Source organism: Opisthocomus hoazin, chromosome 5 (assembly GCF_030867145.1).
Source record: "Opisthocomus hoazin isolate bOpiHoa1 chromosome 5, bOpiHoa1.hap1, whole genome shotgun sequence".
In the NCBI taxonomy this organism is placed as follows: domain Eukaryota; kingdom Metazoa; phylum Chordata; class Aves; order Opisthocomiformes; family Opisthocomidae; genus Opisthocomus; species Opisthocomus hoazin.
Window position 1 is genome coordinate 77,636,582 of NC_134418.1, and position 18,990 is coordinate 77,655,571.

The 18,990-nt window shown below is 44.1% G+C and overlaps 1 protein-coding gene across 25 annotated transcripts in view; it reads left to right on the forward strand.

Annotated features, from left to right (window-relative positions):
- The window catches only part of TENM3 (teneurin transmembrane protein 3), a 1,446,905-nt gene that overhangs the window by 1,203,282 nt on the left and 224,633 nt on the right, over nucleotides 1–18,990 (forward strand). Inside the window, exon 1 of one of the 25 annotated variants that reach the window (XM_075421814.1) lies at nucleotides 2,457–2,499. The exons of 22 other annotated variants lie outside the window; for them this stretch is intronic. Coding sequence is in view for 1 of the 3 variants with exons in the window: in XM_075421806.1 (XP_075277921.1) it covers nucleotides 2,714–2,723 (10 nt within the window). In the remaining 2 variants the exon portion in view is untranslated. Of the gene's footprint in view, nucleotides 1–2,456; nucleotides 2,500–2,601; nucleotides 2,724–3,286; nucleotides 3,307–18,990 lie in introns of those variants that run through there. 2 more of the 25 variants (XM_075421806.1, XM_075421813.1) reach the window with 2 other exon arrangements.

An 18,990-nucleotide genomic window follows, 5' to 3' on the forward strand; every position in this document is an offset into this window, starting at 1 on the left:
CTCTCTTTTGCTATGAATGAAACATACATGCTGTTCTTTCCCCCCCACCACCTACCCCCCAGGTTTCGTTAAATCTTTCTACTGTTTGGGCATGAGCAATGTCGGTGTGAAGCATGGTATCTGTATTGGAGTTGGCTTCACCCCCATTTGTCTACTGCATATAAATATTTTCCTAAGCAAACATCTATGTTTCAGATGTCTTTAGTGTTGCACCTAATAGATTTCATAAATCATTTGTGCTGGCATTAATGGGACAGTGGAATCGCAGCACAGGGGGCATCAAAGCATCGGAAAATTCCATTGCAGCTGGCTGAAAATGGAGAGAAGAGGATCTGCTGCAGCGACATCCAGGTCTGCTCCTGGATGGAGAGATCAGGGACAGCCGGGACAAGGAGGGTTGGTGCTGGCGTGACGAACAGAGGCAAACTCTTACCCTTTCGATAGGCTGCAGTCTTCAGATAGCGAGTGTACGGTGGTACATATTGGTAGGCAAACGGTACCGAACGCGTGGGTGGGCAGTGGCGAGGTAGCTTTCTTCGGGAAAGGGGGATTGACTGAATGCCGCTTGCCTTCCTCTTGGAGGAGCCAGTATCCCACTTCCCGCACGTGTCCATGGCCGTCTTCTGTAGGGGGGGAGCAATGACAGGGGCCCTCCGAGGGCAGGAATTCTCAGCTGAGCTCTAGGGCTCTGCATGAGCCGGCTCCAAGCATCCAGTCCCCGTTCCTCTTTCTTGAAAGATCTGTAAGGACATACGCCGGAATTAATTACCTACTTAGTAGATTTTTCAATGGCAGAAAGCGCTTATCCATAGGTACGCTATTCAAGTAGTTTGGAAAACAGTATTTGCATGATCTAATACCTCATTTATTACAACTAGACCTGTTGGAAGAGACGCAGAGAATTCTTTAACTGCCTGTGTTAGTTCATGATTTCATTTCATACCTCTCATCTTGGCCGGTATTGCGGCTGTCGCAGATGTGTGTCTGTCCAGGGTTGTGGCAGCTACCACAGAGCTGCGTCTGTCCAGAATTTGAACTCCAAAAAACTTCCGATTTTCAGCAAAACATGCCCCCCCCCGCCCCGAAGCCTGAGCAAAGTCTACAGTGACTGTTTTACAGTTTCTCCTTTGTGCAAAAGTCAAAGCACACGTAGGCTGTTGCACGTCTGACTCGAAGAGCTTCAGTTCTAGATGTAGGATCAATGCTATTACTTTGGGATTTTTTCCAATATTTTTCCCCATTGCCAGTCAAGACTGTCCTCATCAGGACCTGGCTACTTAGCTCAGTATTTTCCCCCGTTTCAAAGAATTCTGCTAATTTAGTTGGTGTAGTCTTTGTTTCTCTAGGAAGTTGCAAATGAGCACTAATTTTGTGAGCTTTTTGAATTTTATTAAATGTCTTATGAATAATAGATCTAAAATATGTGCTTTGACGTAAGGGTGTTGAAGCAGATTCTGGCATGGCGGTATCTCCCCGGGAAGTACCGCGGAGTCATTAACGACATCTCAATCTGTTTTTTGGCAAAACGTGGCGTCCGGGTCGCCGCGGTGGTGGCTTGGCCTCTGTCGGCAGCGGATCTTGTAACGGGGCGAGGAGCTTTAGGGCCCGTCGGCATCGGCAAAGGTCCGCCGTAAAAACCCGCCACGGGGTGCGAAGTTTTGTAGGAATTGCTGCGCATCTCTGTACTTTCTGAGCCAGCTCAGAAGGTTCTTTGCGTAGCTGTGTTGGGAATGAAGGTGGAGATGCCGTTCCCACCGACGTTTTAAAGGAGTCCCGTGTTCCACAAGGGGGTAATTAAAAAAGTGATACTGGTTCTACGGACGGAGGCACTAACTGAAGGTTGATTGCCAGCTCAGAGTAGGCGTTTTTCTATGTGGAACGAGTGCGTTTGTTTCCTCGTAATTTTGCAGGCGTTGCGGCTCTCTCCACAGCGCTTCAGCAATGAAGGGTGAGTAAGGCTGCCCAGGGCAGTTGTGGTTTCTCCTTCTCTAGAGATATTCCAGACCCGCCTGGACAAGGTCCTCTGCAGCCTGCTCTGGGTGACCCTGCTTCGGCAGGGGGGTTGGAGTGGGTGACCCACAGAGGTCCCTTCCAACCCCGACCATTCTGTGATTCTGTGATGGCCAACGCCGCTTCTCGTCCCCGTGGCGCGATGGCTCTGTCCAACAGCCGTCCCATGCCGGGCCGCCCCGCACGGGAAGTCGGCTCCGCCATGAATCCCTGCGGCCGGGACCCTCCCGCCTCCCCCCGCCCGGGCATCCCGGCCCCCGGCTGAGGAGAGGGCTGACGGCCGTTCCGCCGCGGTCCCGAAAGGGTTACGCGGTGCCAGGCCCGGCCCCCGCTCCCCGCCGGGGAGTAAACACCGCCGCCTCAGCCTATCGCGGCGGCGGGCTGCGCGGGGCCGGGGGCGAGCGGGGCTCCGCCGGGCCGGGCCGCCACAGACGGGGCCGGGCGGCGGCGGGGAGCGGAGCGCGGCGGGGCCGGGGCAGCGACGCCGAGGTGGGGCGCGGGGCGGGGCCGCGGGGCGGGGCCGGGGGTGCGGGGGAGGGGGTGCGGGGGGGGGGGGGTGTCTGGTTGCGGAGCCCTGCGGGCGGCCGCCGATCTGCGCGCGACAGCGCTGAGGCGAGGGGGCGGCCGCCGCTCTCCCGCGCCGAGCCTGGCGTGGCGGAGGAGCCCGGGCCGTGGCGGGGGGACGCGGCAGGATCGGCGGGGGATGAGCGGAGGTGCGAGGAGCGGGGAAGTTGGAGGTGTGCGGGGCGGGAGCGCGGGGAGCCGCCTCGCCTCACTCCGCTGGGAAGAGTGCGGGGCGCCGGGGGGGTCTGCGGTACCTGCGGTGCTGGGGGGTGTGTGGAGGTGGTGCTCATTCGAAAGTCTGGAGGGGAAAACGCAACTTTACAGCAGGGCTGAAGTGTGCGGGGGGGGGGGGGGAATAATCAGCCTGGGTTCATTGCTAGAGGGTTGTAAAATCCGTCATTTAAAGGATTCATCTTTGAGGTTTATGTGGGCACCTGGGGAAAAAGTAAAACCGAACCAAACCCGGACGCCAAGCCCGCGAAGCCGGGGCGGAGCGGTGGTGCGGGGGGCAGCCCCGCTGCGGGCCGCGGCTGCCTGGCGCGGCCGGCGCTCGGCGCGGAGGGGCCGTGCGGCCGCGCCGCGGCGTCGCTCGCTCTGCGCGCTGGAAGCTCGGTGTGCTCGGATTCATTGCCTGGAGATGGTGCGGCTGAAGATCTGATCCCTTCTCGCCGAAGTGGAAATACTTTTCAGTAATTGGAAGCAGATTTCGCGTCTGGAGTTGTACAAGCCAAGGTTTTAATTTTTAAAATAAACCTTTTGTTCCCCAGCTTTAAATGTTTCAGTGAACCATCCGGAGACCTCGGTGTGTTAATTGCTAGAGTAGACTTTGAGGAAGGACTCGGGGGGGGGGGGGGGGAAGCTGAGAAAGGTATGTCAGCAATTAAATTTGCTTCAATTTATACCGCCTGTATTGCGGTGCATGAGCATACCGTTGCAGCTTTTGTGCCCACTGCGTTTTAATTTCACTGTTAATTCATGTGAACCTGAATTTGAGCTACCCATCTGTCTGTAGACTGTTCTGTTTTGTTTTGAACCACCTTATCTTATGTTCACCTTACTTAGCCCATTTGTCATTTATTTTTTAACAGTTTGTTAAACAAAAAAAATCTGAACTTTGAAGATTTGCTCCAGTAAACAGATACTTTGTGGTGATAGCTCCCCTTTGTTAACTTTGTGCGGGTTTTCTGGCCCTTGCTGGGGACAGCTTTCAGAAACCTTGCCTCCCGGTATTTCAGCCAAGGAGGGAGAAACTTAGGATGTGAACCACCAGACCCTGAGACAAAGACTGAGCTGCTCCCTCGGTCTGTTACCAGCTTTGAAGGTGGAGAACAATGGAGGGAGAGGAGGGGAAGCACCTTCTCTCCCAAACTCTCTAATACCCAGATTAAATTCACTAAAAATGTGTGGAAAAGTTACTGAAGACAACAAAGAGTCCCCTACCCGTTAGAAAGTGTATTAATTGCTTAATAGACGTGGAGATCTGGTTGCCTGATGTTAAATACAGGATATCATTAAGATAAGAATTTGTACACTTGCGTAATGGTACTAAATAGGCCAGATTTATTTCCCTGAACAACTTGGTGGTATACACACAGCCAGTGTGGTTCACTTTTCCCTCTTTTCTTTCAAAAGATAAATCTTTTAATATATTCTCAGTAAGTTCAGGTGAAAGTACTCGAGTAAAACCTGGGAACGGGAAAGTGTTCAAACCAGAACAGAAAATCTAGCTGACCATTTTTTTATCCATCAGATTGGGGCTCAAAACTGTCAGGCAGCTCGGTAACTGCAAATGAGTTGTTACAATTTGTTTTGATTAATCGCTATGCAACTCTATGTGGAGAATGGCCGAGTATATGTCACAGTATAGGTTCTTTCCTTTCACGGAGTTATAAAAAGGCTGTGTTACAATTTAGCAAGAAACCCACAACAGCAGAACCTTTACAAAAACATTTGAGATGGTTTTGGCTTTCTCGTCATTGAGGACACGTGAAGTAACACATTCCGTGCAGTATGGGATACATTTTTTTCTTTTTCCCTTTTGAAGAAAAGCAGCTGACATGGTAGCTGTCTAAAAAATCGGTAATTGATGCTATAAAAAAAAAGTAAAATGTCATGTCAGGTATGCATTCGTTGTAAGGGTCCACAACAAGAACACTGCTGAGCACCCACCAGTGTGTGATGCAAACTGGCCCAACATACAGAATTTGTCAAGCTGTATTCTGGCATTTCTGATGTGTGTCTGTGAAGATGTAACATGACTTACCAAATTACTGAAATGATCTGATAAGCAATTACGAGATCAGACTTTACAGCTTTTCTTTCTGCAATTTGTTTTGCATCCCAAATCACTTGTTGAACTAAACAAGGAAAAATAAAAGGTCACGATGCGTACGCTTTGTACAGTGTAGGCATGTGAGCCGTGATAACGGAAAATAATACTGCACGGTGGTGGTTTCCAAGTGAGAAAAGACATCAGCTTTCCTATCTTTTCTGCACGTCTGCAAAGATCTTACTGCTGGTTATTTCATGCTAAATACGGCTGTAGGCTTCACTCTGTGTGGGTTTCAAAGACTTTCGCAAGAGGTGGTTACGGATTTATGCATTTCAGAATGGCGAAAGGGCTTCTATATGTTCAGTGATGTATAGAGAGGTGATGCTGTCAGCTGGTGACCTCACTAGTGGGGGGAAGATGTATACGTCTTTTGGGTTTGAACACTTGAAGATTTTTATACAAAATAAGGAATTGGGATGAAATAAAGTAACCGTACTAATAAAATGCTTCCATAGTTTTCCAGCTGAAGTAAGTTAAGCTTTTTAAATGTTAGGGACAAATGGAAAAAGTGGCACTTGTGTTCCTTTAGAAAGCTTCATCCATGTTAAACTCTGAACAGAGCAGGTAGGCGGCTGAAATATTGAACGAACGGAAAATAATCATTCACCTGCTTTGATTGCCTAAGATTGAAAGAATCAAAAGTGCAATTATACAGGAAAACTTCAGAATTCACTGGGTGTAACAGCAAGGTGCGTAATCATCTTTTGGGACCGACTAGGGCAACCATTTATCCAAATCTGAAATGGAAATAATTGTTTTGCGTAAACTGCTATGAAGTAGGCGGTTTATGAAGCAAGCCCTTTAAATGTAAGAAAGTGGTAGAGTTCTCGTGTCTGGAGACAGTGTATCAGTCTAGGGGGATCTACACAGGAAACAAAACACAGGGTTACAGTTTTGAGACCCTGCTCAAGAGCGAAAGGCTTGATCCTGACTTGTTAGATCCAGCAGAAAGGATTTTGCGTAGCAATAGTATATGAATCATTGGAAACTTCAGGTATTTGGTGTGGTGATCGGTGGTGGTAGAAGCACTGATTTCTGTGTTGGGTAGTGGAAGGTATCTTCACAGGAGGTTTAAATTCTGGTGAATTCAGGCGCTGAGTCTGGGTTAACAGGTGTTACAGCAGAAGATTTAGACAAATACCTGAACACTTTGCAACTTGGACAAACTCCATCTACAACTCAAAGTAATGGAGGCCGACAAAACAGCAAAGGTAGATACCGTCATTTCTGAAGATCTGTGTTATGGGAAAACTGATTAAATGCGTGTAGCAGGTTTTCTGCTTACTGTATTTTCTGTGGCAAAGGAACAGTGATTTTTGCAGTATCAGTAAGCTCACAGATCTGGTGTCACGTCAACAGTGACTTACGTGTTTTTATCTTTCTGGTACAACTTGCTGTTCTGCCCCTTTCTGGCTCTTGCAGAGGATTCAGGCCTGTAGAACAATATTTCTAAGATGCTTAAAAGAAAAACACATTTAGAAGGAAAAATGATTAATCTAAAATAAGATCTCTTGCATGCAACTACAGAAAGAACAGCCAACTATTTTGTCTGCTTTTTTTATTCTTTTCATCCCGTTTCAGTTGTTATTAATACAAGTGCTATTGACGTGGGTTTCTTTCTTTTTTCTTGGTACAAAGAAGAATTAGTGTCCTGAAGAATGCTTTGGGATGCAAGAATGTATGTGAAAAAAATTAAAGAAGAAAGTAACTGCTATTACAGAATGGTATTATTTGGTCGTTTTGCATCATTGTATAAGTCATGAGGTAGCATTACTGTAAGCTTCCAAATTGTTACAATTGCCAAACTGCTTTTTAAACTACTTTAATTTACATCTCTAGTATAGTTGCTGACCACACACGAAGGAAAAAAATGCACCGAAATGCTTTTATTAGAGCAGCTCTTGGTTTAATCATATAGACCTGCCTTTTCATAAAACGTTATTGTGCCCCTGTATGAAATATAGCCAGTTCCAAATCCGCAGAAATTTCAGAGTTGTTAGTTTTTGCAGAACATTTTTCCTTTTAGTCAGAAGCTGCGTTAAAGAAAAGACTCTTGTCCAGGGAGTTGTAAAAAGTAGTCTGGAGAGCCTTTTATGCTTTTTCTTTTAAATAAAACAGAATTGTCTTATGTAACAAAGTTAACTTTGTTAACCTTTTGTAATTATTTAACCATTATTTCATTTCACCCCCTGCTCAAACGTTGTACATTAATGCAATAGGCACCTGACTGCGCTCTTAAAAGTTTATTTGTCTTTCGATTCCTGGGATAGTAGGGGGCAGTACATCTCCTTAATTAGCTTTGTTCAGGGACGTGGGGAAAGGCCAGGGTAGTTAAACGAGGCCGTTTGGATTTGCAGTAAGGTCGAAGTCAGATGCAAGGCAAGTGGTTAAATGCATTATCGTCTTATTGAGCACATCATCAGCGAAGTGACCTTGATGGAGGTGGAAAAAGCCATTTGGCTATTTTATGACAGCCACCTCTCTGCTGGCTTTATCCCTGCCAGAGAGTACTTCAGATAGCTTTAGCACAGTCTCCTCTTGTTGCTTTGAAATCTGATTTTTCTTAATTACAGATAACGAGGTAGAGGCTGAACATCGAAATGAACTTTTCTAATAATGGTGAATTTTAGTACTTAAGAGTTTCTCCTTTGGCTTGGGAGATATAGAAGCATCTCTAAATTGAATACTAAGGTGACTTTAATTTTGACTATTACATACCTGCCCTTCAGGATCTCTTAATGATAATCATTGTTTTCTGTTCATGCAAGCTTTTATTCTACTACTTTTTAAACTGTTTTTAAGTTACTGTGAGGACAGGCAAGCCCACTTCCAGCCTTAGCATCAGGGACACTGTTTGTTTTAATGTGTATATTTATGTTTTTATAAAGATAGTCAAACCATGGGAGGCCTGTAGCTAAGCTGAAAACAAATCGTTCAGAAAATGTGTAACTAATGCTTAAATTCCTGTGTCACTTATGCTTTGTAATGGCAGTCACTACTGATGCCTTAAAAGCCTACAAAAGTAAAATTTCAGCTATTGCACATTAAGTATTTAATCAAAGTAATCTCAACTGTCCGTCTTCCTCTCCCTCCTTTTTAACTGCCTTCTCTCACTCAAAAATGGTTTCTTTCTTTGGTGTAAAACTGTACTGATTTGGAAGAAACAGTGTAATTTTAAATTTCTGGCTTTGAACAGACCTCGCTGCTAGTTGTACTTTTTATAGTGCTCTCTGTACAGGCGATGGCATAATTATTAAGGGAATTTTAAAACGAATGTACAAAATACAAGGGAAGACAATATCAGGAAAACTGGATCCAAATTTGAGCACCTTAAGATATAGGTTAATTGGCTGAAACTCGCAGCAGAGCATTAAAAATTATTGGAGACTAGAGGGAATGATTTATAAGAAAAGATTAAAAGAAAGGAAAAAATACCTAGCATAGTCACATGGCAGATCTGCACCGATGGAAGAACCATCTGCAAGATTTTTAAAGACCATGTGGACTGAGGTGGTATATCTGGATGCAATAAAATGAAATTAAGGACCAGAAAAAGATCAGCTGCATATCAAGACCCATTTTGTAGTGGTAACATCCTAGAGGTTATGGATAATATCTCAGTACAGTTCGCAGAAGTCCCTTTTTTTTTTTGAAGAACAAATATTACTTGTTTTATGGCAGAGTATGGCTTCTATACCTTGTGTTACTAAGGTTGGATTAAATGTGGTGATTTTGAAGGCAAATGGATTTAACTTCCGCTTTGCGACTGGTGATCTCTTATTCTTCAACACGTAGGTGATCTCCCGAGAAGACAGCAGGGTTCTGCTTCCCGTCACCACCTCTGTCGTTGGAGCTGGAAAGAATCTCATACTTGTGTCTCCTCACAACTTTTATAGCAGTAAGAAAGCACATTACCCTTGGGTGCGCAGTACTTTGCTGAGACCTTTTCAGTCAGTCAAGATTTCAAAGTTGCCAGCTGCCAGCAATGTTTCGATGTGGTCTTTAGCCCTGGGTTGTGGACTCGGAGCTTGTACTCGGTGTGAAGCATCATCCAGGTGGATGCCAAGTTCCCCTTGCTCCTCACAGACATGCCGTATTGATCAGCTTGCCTGTATGATGGACGTGCCCTTCACCTTTATAGCATAAAGAGTTTTCTTACATTTTCTTTATGTTTAATTGTTCTTCCTTGCTCTTCAGCACTCTTCTGGTACTTATCACTCACGTTCTGTGGGAGGATTATCTCCGTGTGTGTTTCCATGTGCCCATCTGGAAGACAAGCCTTTTGAAGGCAGGCGCATCGAGTCAGAGGCTGAAAATGTAGTTCTGCCTTCTCCCTCTGTCGATCTTGCTTTTTCATCAGATAACTCCAGGAAGGTGGCCGCACAGACATGCCTGTCCGTTGTCTTGTAACGATGCTGAATCCTAAGATCTCTCCCATCAACCAAGAGACAAGCAGTGAGCTGATGGATCTTGTGCTGAAGAGGATCTCGCTGTTCCTTGACAAGTGTGCCAAAAGCACTGTCAGTATTTGAGTCTTTTTCATAGCCTAGAAACACCTCAAAGAATTTTGCTTTTCCTCCCCCATCTTCCTTTTCTTTTGCTTCTCCATCGACCATTTTGGTTTATGGAGCCAGGCACGTATTTCATTGCCAGGAGAGTTTCTTTTTAACAGCTGTCCTTTCTCCAAAACATACAGTAAGGTTCCTGACATGAAATAGATATCTTCAGAGCATTTCAAACAGTCTTATTCTGCAAGCCCTGCTACTCCTCATTTGTGTGAGATCCCGGTATTTACCACCCTATTTTTCCCCTGAGGTCAGGGAATCTCAAACAGACTGTTCGGACAGACAGGTCCTCTCTGGATGTAAACCCTTCTCCCCAGATGATTTTTTTCTGTCGGTGGAATTTGGATAGTATTTCCAGTTATTCTTCAGCCAGCTTCTCACAGAAGAGACCTGTGTATTATTTATCAATTCTCTTTTCTCATTCCTGCCCTCCAGCTTTTACATTACCCCCTCATCCTAGTCCTTTCTACCTAATCCTAATTTACTGCTGATCAGAGGCATGGCAGCAGAACCAGTTACATGAGGTGAAAAAAAGAATAAAAATAAAAACCTACATCAGACAAAGTTATGTTTTGCCTTTGAGGTAATTGGTTTTGCTTGCAGTGATCCTGGTGAAACCGGGCAGAGCTGAGCATTCTTCAGCTCCCGTGTATGTTGTCTGCCTTTGTATCCTGTAGTGCGACCGTACCCCATAAAATAACAGGTAACAAATCGCTCTTTCTGAGTGTTTGGTTTCGCTCTGCAGCACAGAGCAGAGCTTGTGCTGGAATCTGTTCTTTGATTCCGCCCCCCCTGTCTTTTTCCATCCAATTTTAGATGTGGGTGGAGTTTCCCTGTGTGTACTTGTGCCAAGTGTGGTCAGTGTTCAACTCGTATGCGATAAACTACGTGGCGGTCTTTACTAAGAAATATGAAAATGTACTGTGGATCCTATTTTAGCAGACTGTGAATTACCATAATTCCATGGAAGTAGGTTTATTGGCTGTAGTCTGTATAGAAATTACAACCTTTATTAACGTGATTTGTAGCCTAAGCTGTGTTAGTCTGTAACGGCATGTGCGTACATGGGTGTAGGTTTGCGTTTTAGCCAAGGGAAGGAGTCCCCTCCACGCAGCTGGCTGATGTTCCACTTGTGCTCGTGGCTGTAACACAGCGACTCCTTAACATTCTACCTGATCGCCACCAGAAACTATTAAAAAGAATGGAGTAGGTAAAAGGCCACGGATATTGATAAATCCAGAAGCCTGGCAGAGCGGTAGTACTGGAGAAGTACTGGAAAGTGTCAGCTTTGCTTGCCCGCTGGGAGCTGCCTGCAGCCATGGGCATTCCCTCCTTTCTCAGGCTTCCCAAACCCTGTGACGTGGTGGAAGAGGGCGATGAAAAGGCAGAGAAGAGACCAGCCAGGTGCCTTTCTGCTTCACTGCAGAGAATAAAATTGGATTGTAGAGGGACAGATGCATAGCCTATGTCTACGCTAACAAAGGGAGCCAGCCAAGGACTGTGTTCTGGTTGCCAAGGCAGAAGCATCGCCCATGTGCACGTGCCCTTCACCAACAGACCGAGACCTCGTTCACATGCCCCGTGGGGAGCAGTCCCTGGCCCATACCCTTCCCTGGGTTGGGTGAGTGTTACTTGGGAGAGCACTGGTTGTCAGAGCCTGAAATTAAGGCAGGAAAACCAATACCAATTACAAGTTATTGATGACTGTATAGAGGTGCTTGCACTCAGGCTTGCACGAAACTGCTCCTGTTGAGAGTTAGTACAGATGTAAGCATTGAGCCTCAGGCTCGTGGTAGGGGGAAGAGGGAAAGAGTAAAACAAAGACCTTGCAGGGACGCACCTGTCTGCTCTAAACTGATTTGTGTTCCACAGAAGCCATTAACACTTTCCAGCATAACAGTGCAAGCCTCATGACGAATTGCAGCCAGTATGTCTGTCTCAAGAGTATTTTTCTCACCACCAGCCCAGTTAGATCTGTATTTCTTTGTTCTTTTTCTCTCCTTGGTGGTTTTTTTATGGGGCTGTTGGTGGGGGGAACCCTTTTCGGTGTGATCCTGACAGAGCTGGAGTAGATGTCCCGCTTTTCTTAAAAGGTAGCGGTTATCTCCACTTTCCTAACTCTTGGTTGGACAGATCGCTTCCAGCTTTAGGGACATCCAAATTATGCTTTTGGTTCCAGGTTTCTTTCTCATATAGCTCTTAATTTAGGATAATGAAGAGGGGTTTTATTGCTTTTTAAAAAAACAGGAAGAGAAAGCCACACAAGAATATGAAATGCCAGTTCCTGTTTAGCACTCAGCCTAGTTGTGCCAGTTCTTGCTGGATTCGTTGCTCCTCTGTCGATGAAACCAGCTTGAAAGTTCAGCTCTGCCTCATTTTCATATACATTTCCCCATTTTTTGAGACACTTAAAAATGTTGTAGCTCATATTAGTGGTCACAGTTTCTTAAGTGTGATGATTAAATGGCAAGAAGTGTTTTAATCTGTTTGTAGAATCAAGCTCTGCCCTTACGTACACGCCATCCTGAAAGTCATAGACCTTTGTACCAAGATGTTCCTGTTGCTGCAGTTGGATTTGAAGTTGGTTGAAAAATGTATAAATATTCCCTTTGGCTACCCATCTGAAGAGCCTAAAGAAATGCACTCAGCTCCGTTCTAAGTCAATTGCAACTCACACTAGATAAATTGATTCGGTGTTTCTCTGTGGCAGAAGATTGACCTAGCTAGCTTTTGTTGTGGGTGGAACTATACCTCCTTTTGTAAGGCCGCCACTGCTCTGTTTAAAGAAAATGATTAGCACGGAAGCATGGAAGCCACATTTTTTGTAAAATAGTGGACTCCACCAGCTGGGCTATTAATCAGTCATTTATGTTATGCTGCATACAGGCCTTCTACCTTTGCTGCTGATAACTCTGGTTAGCTCTTCCGTGCCTCAGCAGGATTAAAATAGAGCAGAAAGAGAAAATAATTGTTTACTTTTTGCAGCCAAACAGGTGATAGGCAATTCCCTGTCCCTGGGCCCAGCCTTGAAGACGTGTCATGCTTTGAGGCAACGCAGATGTGTGTGCGCTTGTGTAGCCGACATGCCTTCTGTCCAGACAGGCTGGCATTTTCCAAAGAAGCTTCCATGGTAAAAGTCTCGCTGGCTGACTGGAAGGAGAGTTAGCTTATTGGTCTGATCAATTCGGAAAATGTACCGATAGCAAAAGTAGCAATAACACTGTACACTTTGCTCTGAAATACCTGAGTTTTGCAAGTATCTATGGTGTGGTTGTTAAAGCAAATTTAATGAAGTTGCTGTGTTCTTCCATGTGGTGAACTTGCTGCTTTCCTTTATATTTAGTATAAGTTGATGTGCCAGTGCAGGGGAACAGGATAACCCTGTCAAAGAGGAATGAAAGCTTTATCTGTACTAAAATGTATAGAAAATTTTAGAATTTAATATTGATGGTATATACAGTGTTTATGGAATCAGTGCAATTGCACATCTGTGGTATAAGCAAACAGGTATCAAATCAATGTGTGTACATGTTATGTGTAACTTAATTGCATATATTTGTTTTTCTGATATTTTATTCTTGTAATTTCCTGAGTCATGCCGAAGAGAAGACCATGCTGTTACTGCTGTTAAGTTTCCTGTAACTTCAAATACTCATATTTAAAATCTGTGCTGTTGTGAGCTACTCTGTGTCTACTAACAGAAAACCTGGAGGTAACTTAGAGCCTCATAGGATAGGAATCCTTACGTCATTCAGACTGCACCTAGCATTCCAGTGAGCTTAATGAACTTACTTTTGAATACAAAAAGTGATAGACGTTATTAGAACATATTATGTAAGTGTTCAAACTTTGGGGGTATGCTAGAGTTATTTGAGGAATGTGTAATACAACTTCATCATGATGCTTGTGTGTTAAGTGACAGCTCAAATTCCCTGTGCAACCGGAGATCAACGGAGAAACCTGTTGGAGGTCACAGATGGGATCTGAAGTCTGAATCTTTGAAGGTTCCAGCTCCTATTGGAAAACAGGGATCATTGCCTCCCAGGATTATTTCGAGGTAGCGTGAACTAGTTGGTTGAGAGCATCCATCCCTGTTGCAGTCAGAAGTTTCTGCAAAGTCGCTCCCCAGTGTCCCCAGTTTCATATTGTGGCACAGAGCTACCTAAGGGCCAGCGTAGCTCAGGTACAGGTTACAGTGGAAACCTCCAATCCAGACCGTTACACCAAGGCACTGATAATTAAAATATTATTATAAAATGAAATATTATTAGAATTTATTTAAATATGTTAGACTTTTAAGGTTAACAAGCTGGATGGAATCTGAAGCTTTCTATTTTTCCCCACCTTTTCAGAGGAAATTTGTATTCAAGCTGACTAGTATACCAGATTTCATCCAGATGTGGATTAAAACTGCTAAATTACGAATGCTTGAGAAACGGAGTGCATAGTGGAAGTGACAGCTCCAGCACAGGAATGCCAGGAGCTCCTGTAATAACTTAATATTTAAAATGCAATAACATCAGAAATAAGCACCTTTGGATTTTCATGTTTCAGAAGGAAATTATGAAGAAGACACATTGCTTCTGTAGACAAATTCCCTTGCTGTGTTACAGCTACAGCACTAGCAGGTCTTCACATGCCTACAAGAGCAAGTCAGTTTTTAAAGAGGTAGTGCATGTGAAACTAGCAATCAGCTTTTTGCCTTTTTTAATACCTTTATTACAAACATCTGTAAACTTTGAAGTGCTATCTGCTGGGGTAGAGTTCCCTGAAACAGATGTCTTGTTTGTGTTTAATGTGTCTAGTACCTTGCTTGATGCTTCTCAGGTCAAGAACTCTTAATGTCATAAGGTAACAAAATGTTTGTTTGTTTATTTTACAGTTTGTGATGAGTTTAATTGTGCATACCATTACTATGGTCAGCATTTGAGGATTGTTATCCTTTTCATTCTATGAAAGCCTTGAGAAAAGGGAAAAAGCCATTCACTGAGAGAGTTGTTACTGTTGTTCTGAGGCATCCTCTTCTGTCTGTCGTACTTCATAATTGGTCATGAGCACTCAGTGGCGGATTGGGGATTTTCTGTCACGAAACACTTTTGAAAGAAGGATTTGGAAAGCAGCTTTACAGGAAGGGGGGTAATGGAAATATTTTAAACTTCGTTCACATGAAGGAGAAAGATGTTTCAAGTCGTTATTTTCATTGTAACATTATCAATAATAAAATACTACCAACACTGTAGCAACAGGTTACAAGTGTGGCTACATTTCAAATCACAAATAGGTATAATATTTATGACAATAAACTCAGTAAAAGCAGTAGTTCTTGCCATCCACAGAGAATATTGAACAATTTAACCTTAAGAGACTTAGAAATCCAAATATAATGGGATATGCCTTATCCTGGTATGGCACATTCCTCCTACATTTCTTAGTCAAATTTAAACATAACCTGAGTAGTAGTTTTCACACTTGTCTGTGACTGATGCTAAAACTTGCCTCTTAAGTTTTAAGATGTTAAAACACATACCTGTAGGCAATAAAATAATCTTTGGTGATATGAGTGGAAGATGGGTAATCAAATTACATGCGTTAATAATGAATAGAATTTAAATGTGTAGGTCTCCAAGGACTAGAAAATTGTTTTTGTTTCATCATTTCTAAAAGGTGTTTTGTGTAATGCCAGAATTTCTGCATGGATAGGTATAAAAAATGAACTAGTCAGAAAGTCAGACTAGTCAGCTGAATATTTTGAGTGGAGAGTATTTTTCTTCATGCTGTAGAGCAGTGAGAGGAATTGCAGACACTGGATTCTTGAATATAGCATAAAATAATCTTAAAACTGTTGAAGAATCTGTGGTTTCGTAGCCTGTGTAAATTTACATCAGTACTGTAAAATGACACATTTGTTAGCATGTGGAGTAACAGGATTTTGATTACAAACTTAAAGTTTGTAAATACCAATATGCTGAAACTGTGGTGCCTTTTGTTTGAACTGTAAAAGATCCTAACTGGCCTCTGCAGACGTTTTTCTGGAATGAAACAGTGGATCACTTTGTGTGAGAGGCTGTAAGCTTAGAATTAGTGAATAAAGCATGTTCAGGTTGTAATGAAAAAAACCCATAAGCTGTTTGCTCTCACTTCTGGCAGACAGCAGCTCTTACAGGAACACAGATTACAGGCTGACTTTTCCCAAAACGTTTGTCAGTGGAGGTGTAGCAGCAATCCCTGCTGCCCGTTCACAGTGGTAGAAGCATGTGTTATTTCAGTGAAAGGATTTTTGCTTCCGTAGTTTTAACTGAGTTCTGCTTCCGCTGCTGGTATAATTGTATCTCTGGTAGAACATGTACTGGCATAAATGTGTTTATTTTGAGGTGCCATTACTTTTTTCCCCATTTCTATTAGTAAAACTAGTCTGTATTACATGCATGCTCATCTGTTTCTTGCAGTTTTTATAACAAAAATAATCTCTAAGTGGTAAATATTTTGTCAACTATTTCGCATTATTATTTTTCCCTGGGAATTTCATGGGGGTATTTTAAACCAAGGAAAAAACCTAATTGGCTATGCAGAGAAAATAACTGGCAGTGGCCACACACAAAAACACTGTCAGTTAAACCAAAGAAGTATTACCCTGCTCTCCTTCAGTGTAGTGAGTTTGCTGTAGGGGCCCTCCAGTGACTGCAAACAGGTGCCTGCAGAGAGAAGCTGCGCTCCTGCGTGCTGCGTTTTCTCCTGCCTGCACTACCGCAGTTACGTCCAGCCCTGAAGGTCTCATCTCCACTCCTGTGGCAGTTCAGACGAAGTTTTGTCCCTGAAGCTCGTCAGTGCAAAAAAAGGCCCTCTGAGCTAAATCCTGGTATAGCTCATTCGGCTGGCTGGGCTGGGGTGGAGGGTTGTAGGACATGGAGGAGGAGGAGGAGGATGAAAGTTGCCATTCGTGTTACTGTGCGCGTGAGGATGCAATATCTGGATTTACCACCTAATGGTGATCCATGGACGTTGTGCTACTGCTTTGTGTAGTACATGCTGTTTCTCAGAGTGGTTAGCGTAGCTGAGAGAGGCATTGCTGACAAGCTCTTGTTTCAGATGTGTTTGGTGTAGGCATTACTTGTGTCTGCTGTGAAAACATTTTCTGGCAGGATTTGTCTGTGTTTGATTTCTTTAAATCATGTTTTTTAAAAAAACAGGACAAAACCAAGTAGCTGGAACAAGGTGCTGTTTTAGAGTTTGTGTAATTATTTGTAGCGCAGTCAGCTGGCCTGAATTTATTTCAGAAATATGCTTAAAATATGTTTAAAATGAGAAGAAAATAGCAATGCATCCTCAAGATAAAACCTCTTCAATGCATGCGGTTTAATGTGGTATGCATTCATTAATTTAATACAAAAACACCATCTGTATAAAAAAGATCAGATAAAATAGCTGCTGGTTTTTGCTCCTATTGAACAGAGCAGTTGGCAGATAGCACGCCGCAGAAGAGCAGCCGCCTTCCCCCCGCTGCCCCACCGCTGGCCTCTGGGGTGCCGCTTTCTCCTGTGCTCTCTCCTTACTGGTGTGGTACTGGGCAGGGTGATTTTCCGCTGAGGGGCAGCTGGGTGCGTATTTCTGAGCCGCGCTGAGCTCCCTGGTTGTATTTTGTTAGCTGTGTTACCCAGCCTTACTGCACCGGGGGGCAGCCCCACGAGAGGAGAGACACGGACATCCTGCGTGCTGGAAGCTCACTTAACACGGCCTGAAGGCTGCGTGCTTTTCTGCCTGTCTTGCTATGAAATCTTCCCAGTTTTCCTGTCCCTTCTTCATATCTGCTCTGGGTTTTTTTTTACTTCCTTATTTTTGCCCCCCCCCGTGAGCTTTTTTTGGTCGCTTGGTTGGTCAGGGCGTTGTGTTGTTTTGCTCCTCGCTCCAGACTCAGGCTCCTTTTTGGTGCCTCTTCGCCAGCTCACTGGAGCCAGCAGTGCTTTTGGCTCGGGCTTATCTGCCACTGAGACTGGACCGCTTAGTTCTGGTTCAGACCAGCGGCTTGACAACTAGACGTATGTTGAGGTGATACATGCTGGTTTAAAGGGGATGTAGGAGAGAGCAGGAGAGGCTTGGGGCACCTCTGGAGTTTCAGGGAGGTGTGAGCAGCAATGTCTCCCCTCCTCCAGCCTTCCTCTCCATCCCCGCTTTCTTTCCCAGCTGGTCATCACCTTTCTGTTAGCTTGGTTTAGTCTCAGTGAAAACGTGAAATTATGGGACAGGCTCCATTCCTTTTTGGGAAACAAAAAAACACCCTCAGACTGCCTTTGAGTTCAGTTCCCTGCTAGAAAAACGTACTGACTTACGGGACTGCACATTTCCATATAGATCCTTTCTTGGGTGAAGTGGGTGTCACTGGACAGAGAGAAAGCTGTGCTTAGGCTGCTCTGTGAGAGCTGTACATACTGGCTTCAGCAAGAGCAGGACTGGTTGCAGGATTAACTTTAAAGAAGTGCCTCACTACTTAATCCACCACAGCTGCTCATATGGTGTTTGGTGCATCCCCTGTTACTGTTACTGCTCTTCTGCTCAGTCCTGGCCTCTCCTAATCCACAGGCAGTGTTGGTGTGGACGGCAAGGTTGGAAAGTACCGATTTAGGAAATGAAAGGCGGCTTACTTGCTATCTTGAGGAACCAGGACCTTGGCACTTTGCACTCAAACCTATAAGTTTATGCTTTGCACTTTCAAGTTGATGCAGGAGGAAGGATCGAGTCCTCTTCAAATGTCAGACAGTTATTAAGTAACTTATTCTAAGATTAAATTTACATTCTTAAAGTAAAGCTGTGAGCCTTGAAATGTTTCAATTAGTAATACTTTTTGGCTTCAAAATGGTTTCGGATTGCCTGTGAGCACCTCTGAAGAGATACTGTGGAGGTTGTGGCGAGTTGTGGGAACTGCGTATTAGCACTGTAATTGGCTGGCTTTGCCTTCCTCAAACTATAAAAAAACAAACCCAAGCTCTGCATCTGTGAAGTAGAGAAGATGAATCCTAAAAGGAAAGTATTTATTAAGAGTGAATTATAAATGATTGGCATATAGATATATATAGAGCAGTTACAATTTCAGTATGCCAGTTCCAGAACTACTTTATTATTACTTCCCTTTTTGCTTCAGAACCTGACCAGGAGCATAGAATGACTGACATAAAATAAAATACTGGGTTTTCTTTGCAGATAAAGGTGGGTGGTGTGCTAGAAGATGAAGACAGCCAACTGAACATTGCTTGCTTCCCAAATAACTGCAGTGCTGCACGGGTCAGAACAAAAACCTCTTACTTCCAGTATCATTGAGGATACTGTCTTAAGGTGGCTTTCTTTTAGATTCTAGCTTGCGGTTTACTCCTAATCGCTTCTCAAGTTTGTCACCCACAGTTTCAGAGCAGCTCACACTGTTTCTTCGAGCTGCTCGGCAGACCTGCAGGCTACCCAAGGCTTTACATTTACCAAGCATTGCCCGATCACTCTGTCCTGCTGGCAGATAATACTAGGTATGAAGTACAG